The following is a 6,172-nucleotide window of genomic DNA, read 5'->3' on the forward strand; positions in this document are numbered from 1 at the left end:
CCAGGGGGAGGGGGGCGGTGGCCGCGCCCATTGGGCGAGCGCATCACGTGGGCAGGCGGTCCGTCACGTGTACGGGAGGGCTGTCAGCGGCAGCCGCCCCCTCCCCCCCCCCCGCGACGCCGGGACGGCGGCGGCTCCCATGGGCGCGCGGGGCGGGGCAGAGCGCTGCCGCCCGTTCCGCCGGGCGCTCCCGGGGCTGCTTCCGGGGCTGCTTCCCCGCCGTGGGTGTGGAGGGGCCGTTGCGCGGGAGCTCGGTGTGGAGCGCATCGTCGGAAGTGTCGGAAGCAGCGCCGTGTGCCGAGCGCATCGTTGGAAGTGCAGGTGGCGGCCCGTGGGGCGGCGTCTCTTTGCTGGGCCGCTCTGGTGGTGGCTGCCGCCCCCGGCGGGGCCCGTGTTTGCGCCGGGGCAGCGAAGGGCGCTGCAGCACCCCCCAATAAACAGCGGTTCCCTTGATATAATTCCCCTTAAGAAGCAGAAACCGAAGGGCTCCGTTGCTGCCGCTGTTCGCTGCCCTCGGACTGTGTATGTATCCCCCGCTAGCCCCGCGGAGCCCCACCAGGAAGTGGCGGGTTTGGAACATGATTTGCGCTCGTTCTCCCAGGCAGGGGGAGACGCCGTATGTGGTTGGCTATTGCGGAGCTTCGTCGTTTACCTGATGACTTGCTGTGTGTGGTGGCGTCTTTAATTTCTGTCCGTCCAACAAAGCCAATTCTGTAATTTTTCAAGCATTCTTGTCACCTCTTCTGCCCTGTGGACTCACAGAAACTGATATGTGGGGGCCTTAAACAAAAACGAGCTTGATCCTTGTGCTACACGGCCCTTGGGTACAAGCTCGCAACCCTGTACCTTGTAATAAGTGGTTTAATTGCTCTGCTAGTTCCCCCAAATCACTTTAGTACCAGGAGTCTCCTCTCTTTTCTAACAGCTGAATTGAGATCAAGTATTTTTTTCTAAGCCAGTGTTTCTCAACTTAATCAGCTACCTCCTACTTACTCCTATGCCCCTATCTTTTTTCAAGAGATGCACCATATTAGTCTTAAGAGCATTGTCAGCCTTTTTAATGTGTGGTTTACTTTTTTAGTGTGCAGCATGCATGAACACACCACTTTCTCCTCACACATTGATCTTGGCTGCTGGAAAACCCCACTCAGTATCCTGAATGCCTTCAATATAAGACTTAGCAGCAGTGCTGGAATTGCTGTTCTTCCTTTAATTTAAGATACAGATTTCAATGAAAAAAAACCCTTCTGTCAGATTTAATTTACCAGTATTTAGCCAAAATCCAAGGGCTGATCTATGCAGTTTTTACTTAAAGTCTACTCATTAAAAGTGTAGTCTCACTGTGCTGGCATTCCATGACTGGAGCAGCTCAGAGGAACTTGTCTCATTCCAGTACAGAGTTCCACGACCCAGCTGCTGCTCGTGGCCCAGCCTCTGATTGAAGACCTAGGCTAGACCTGTTGCTTTAATCTTCCTGAAACCTGGTTTACTCAGATTTTGAACGTTCCCTGACATAGCTGAATCTGCTTAGATTTTTCTAAACCAGACACTGTTCAGATGAATCTCAACCAAGCCCGGCTCCCCCGAGAGCCGCCTAGCACACAGTCCCGTCAGGCCGCGCCTGGCCTTCCGGCACCGGCAGGTCCGCAGCACAGCGAAGGGCCGCGGCACGCCGTGCGCTCTGCGGGCAGCAGCCTGAGAGCGCCCGCTGCGGGCGGCCGGGCCGCGCGGAACGCTGCGGTTGACCCTGGCGACGGGCGGGGCGACTTCCGCGGGGCCTGGCGCGGCTTCCGGGAGAGGCGGGAGCAGCGGAGCCAGGCGCGGCTCTCGGTTCTGCCTGCTCCGCGCCCTCGGCCGCCGCCATGGCCCGCAAGAAGCTGCACCGGCCTATCGCCGCCATGGCCAGGAAGATCCGCGAGTACCGGGCGCTGAAGGATCGGCCGCGGGACTCTCAGCGCTTCGCCGTGGACTACGAGACCATGCGGCGGCCGCTGACGCAGAAACGGCTGCCCGTGCGGGCCTGGGAGGACGTGCGGAACGAGAACCGCCTGTTGGCGCTGCTCTGCCGCCTGCCGCGCTTCGGCGTGGGCCGCACCGTCACCCGCAAGTCCTGGCTGTGGGCGCACCGCGAGCCCTGCTACTGGGTCATCACCAAGGTGAAGGCGGACTACACGGCCGAGGTACCTGCCCCGTCCCGCCCGCCGCCCCGCCGCGCCCTGCGGAGCTCCCGCCCTCCACCCCGCCGCGACCCACCCTCAACAGGTTCCTCTTTTCTTTGCAGAACATGGACCATGGAAGAGCCTGGGGCTACCTGACCTTCAAAGGTAAAACCAGCTCGTTTTCCTACACATGGGGGCCGAGCTAGAGAGCACCGGGTGCGTGAGGGTGGCGGAGAAACCGCAGGCTCCCTGACTGGAAAATTTGTTTTTCTCACATCTTCTTATGGGAAAAGAAGTTCCTTGCGTTTCAAAGGCTGGGGATCTAGCCCCTTCACAATGTCTTTCCAAGGAATGCTGTGGGAGAGCCAGTGCAGTATGACCTTGGGGAACAGCAGCACTAAAGGCATATTAGATGAGCTGACAGACTGTTCTGAGACTTTCAAAGCAAGACACAGTATGAGCATGAGGGCATTCCAATTTAAATTGTCTCTAAAAAGGAAAAAGTGCAATGGCAATGAAGTTGTGTTACTGGAATTTTAACTTAATGATTGGAGTTGTATGAGTGAATTTTCCTTTTTAGAGCTGCTTTATATTAAGTATATAATTTTCCCTTACTGGAATTACTGAAATAGTACTCATTCGAAGGTTTTAAGTTGTTGGCCACTTCTAACACTTAGTTTTCCAGGAAGCTTTCATCAGTGTAGGGAGAAATTACTCTTGTTCCTTAACCATGGAAATGGAACTTGAGAGAGACAAAGCAAAACTTTAAATTAAGAGAGGGAATGACCCACTCAGCTGGAACCTGTTTCTATTTCTATTTCAATTCTCAAGGACAGAAGTGAGATCCTGTAGTATAGCAGGGAATAACTTGTCCAGCCCTTTGAAAACTCTGTGGACTCTTGCCTTTTGTAGCATATTTGGTGCCAAAGAGTCAACACTTGCTGTGTCTGGAGGCAGTTTTATGTGATGGTGTTACCCACTGGTGTTCATCATCTTTTCCCAGGCAAAACTGAAGAGGAAGTGAGGGAGATTGACAAAGCAATGTACCATGACTGGCGCATAGTGCCCAAACACGAGGAGGAAGCCTTCAAGAAATTCATCCCAGTGCCTGAGGTGACTGTTCGGTTCCTGCCATACCCACCACTGCTCCGAGCCATGATCCTTGCACAGTGGCAGAAGGAGGGAAAGCCAATCATGGAAGAGCCAGTTATTGATCTGGAGGAGGGCCTGGCCTCTCCCCAAGAGTGGGCAAAGAAAAAAGCTACTGGGACACCAGTATAGAGACTTCTTCAGTGTCCTAAGCATCCCACGTGCTCTGACTACCTGTTAGAAGCTCAGTGCACAAAGGGTCTTATAGACCCCCTCTGTGCCCATTGTCCTAGGATGTTTCCAGCTTTTTCCTCAGCCCTGTACAGTAACCTCATCTGAAAGGGAAGATGCAGATATACTCAGACTCTTCTTCCATAACTTTGGTTACAGTGAGCAGAGGAGTCTTCTTGGTTCCCTGGATAGTCTCTAAATACACAGTTTCAGCTGCAGCTTCAGCCAGCTGCAGTTCTTTGGAGTATAACGTTTTTTATATAACTTGGATCCTGCATGAATCACAGAAAAATGACTGTAAATATCACAGTATTTCACAGAGCTGTGAAAAAATGTATCTTCAAACATTTTTTTGAAATAAATGTTAATTCTGCAGCACAATTCTAAGAAAACCCATGGGTTTTTTTCAATGCCAAGACATTGTGACAGCCAAATGGAGAGCCATTAGCTCAGGCACAGCATCTGGTTCTCTGCAGAATGATCTGTTACTAGCATATGAAGGCAGTGAACAAGTGAGGAACGTGACTTCAATACTAAGATATTCCAAAGCTATCCGTCTCTTACTCCAAAAGATGGCTGTCAAGAGATAGAGGAAATTATTTTCGTTCTGGTGATGCAAAGGAGGTGGGATTGGCTTTTACCATTTGAAGCCAATTGTAAATTACCCCTGTTCCAGGGCAGCATGTTGCGAACGTTAAAACATGCAGCTCCTGAGCACAGTTCATGGTATTTCATCTTCTCTTGCAGTGGCTGCAGATGCTGCTGCTGTGTCAATGGCTGTTGGAGGCTCTGGTCTGGGTGTGGGTGGAGGGAGCACAAGAGCCGTTCAGCCCTATATATCAATTCCCTGCAGAAGCAACTGTTTAGTTCCTGTGTCTGCAGATAGTCAGGAGGTTGTGTTCCATTTACTGCACCATCATGAAATCACAAATAGCCTGAAGGGATTTAGTGAGGGAGGGCACCAACTGGACTCTGCTCCACCCAGTGTGTGTAGCCTGGATGAAGCTGGGAACATGTGGCCCCAGCCAGCAGGAAATGGCTGCAGGAGCGCACAGATTGACATTCACTACCTGTATTTCCATAGGGTTCCTCACGAGACGTTCCTCACCACAGGCTTCGCACCATGATTGAAGGGTTAAGATGCTATGGGATATGAAGGAAGGCTTATCTTGTGAGTTAAAAGCTAGTTCTGTGACAAGGAACAGAACTGAGCCTGCCTTGTTGTGGCAGGAGCACTGCAGAGCATGTGCCAAATCTACTTCTCTGGCTTCAGAAGGAATGGGAGAATCCAGGAGAGGGAGAATCAGGAGTAATGTTAAAGGCACAGTTTGAGGCTGTGAGCCTTCCCATGGCAGTTGCTGTGGCTGGAAGGTAAGTTTGTCTGATTCCTATAGTGTCCACTGCTGGACACTGAGCTGAGCTGTTGCCTTCCTGTCTGCACCATGATTGAGGTACTACTGAACACAAACCAAGAACAAGAGAGATTAAAGGGAGGTGTAGTTGTGAGTCAGATGGGATGAGTAGAACAGTCTAGTCCTCTGTTCTGCACAGCTTCCATCTAAATGTAGCACCAGCAGAGGAAGTGTCTCCCTGAGGAGGCACACACAATGACCACAGAGGGCAGACCCAAGTGCTGGTCAGAGCAGCCCCAGAAAGGCAAGAAATGACCCATGATCAAAGTATAACAGGGAGCCAAGCCAGCAGCAAAAGCAGATGGAGCTGATAAGGCACAGACTCACCCAGCGGCTTGGGTGAGGTGGGATCTCTGAAGATGATGTAGGCAAAATCCAGCCCCCTGGGTCCAAGGAGTCAATCCAGGAGTGGCTGGAGACTGACACAGTTACATGTTGAAGATCTCAGGTTGTGCTTCAGTGAGGCTCCTGGGCCATAGGAGGAAAGGGCCCCTGTAGAGGTGGGGGTCTAGGTGGCACCACAACAGTTTGGACCTGCTGGTGAGCTCAGGGTCATGAAATGGATGTCTTCTCACAGAACCCTGGACAGTCTGGGAGCCTTACCCTGATAGTGAAGGTCCCTTCTGGGAGGATGCACAGCCTGTTTGCCATGTGTTGGATTCCATGCCCAGAACAATGTGAGTTCTGATGAGCCTCCCAAACTTGTACATTTCCTCACAGATTTTTTACCAGCGTGGGGGGATTGTTTGAAGGGTGTTGGCCCTGATCTGCTTACTTAGCCACCAGACATGACTGTACTTCACCCAGGGCCCTGCTCAAACTGCTTCTGGCTTTTTTGAAGGGTGCAGGCTCAGGAATTTAGGATGGATCACAGCACACATTTCCAAACCTCATTTTTGAGGTGCCTCCATTAACTGCAGAGGCATTGCCAGTTGTACTACACCCTGGCCTGTGGCACACCACAGTGCATGTGTTGGTCACAGAGGTGACTTGCCTTAGGGCTCCCTGCTTGGGGCTCCTCCTTGATGCTCCTTGATGCTCCTCTCCAGTCTTAAGGACATGGTTCATTGCCATGTGTAGCCCTTGAATCATGCCATTCTACAAAATAACTATGAAGGTGTCCAAATGCTGCTGGGACTGAAAGGCTCCCTGCAGTGGAATGACGCTGATTTCACCAGTGCCTGTGGGACTGTGAAGTGCCACCCTGTACTGTGTTGAAAACTGACCTGATGTGTTATCCCTGGCAGTTCACCTGAAAGGGCCACCCTGACTAAAGTTCCA

The 6,172-nt window shown here is 52.1% G+C and overlaps 1 protein-coding gene across 1 annotated transcript; it reads left to right on the forward strand.

The window, feature by feature from the left end:
* Positions 1 to 1,792: 1,792 nt before the first annotated feature.
* Positions 1,793 to 3,848, forward strand: MRPS34 (mitochondrial ribosomal protein S34). Its single transcript, XM_058816397.1, has 3 exons — positions 1,793 to 2,180; positions 2,282 to 2,324; positions 3,163 to 3,848. Exons 1-3 carry the CDS (start codon positions 1,863 to 1,865, stop codon positions 3,438 to 3,440), a joined length of 639 nt encoding a protein of 212 aa, XP_058672380.1. The 5' UTR covers positions 1,793 to 1,862; the 3' UTR covers positions 3,441 to 3,848.
* The last annotated feature ends 2,324 nt before the right edge of the window (positions 3,849 to 6,172 follow it).

The sequence above is a fragment of the Ammospiza caudacuta genome, chromosome 17 (assembly GCF_027887145.1).
Source record: "Ammospiza caudacuta isolate bAmmCau1 chromosome 17, bAmmCau1.pri, whole genome shotgun sequence".
Lineage (NCBI taxonomy): Eukaryota > Metazoa > Chordata > Aves > Passeriformes > Passerellidae > Ammospiza > Ammospiza caudacuta.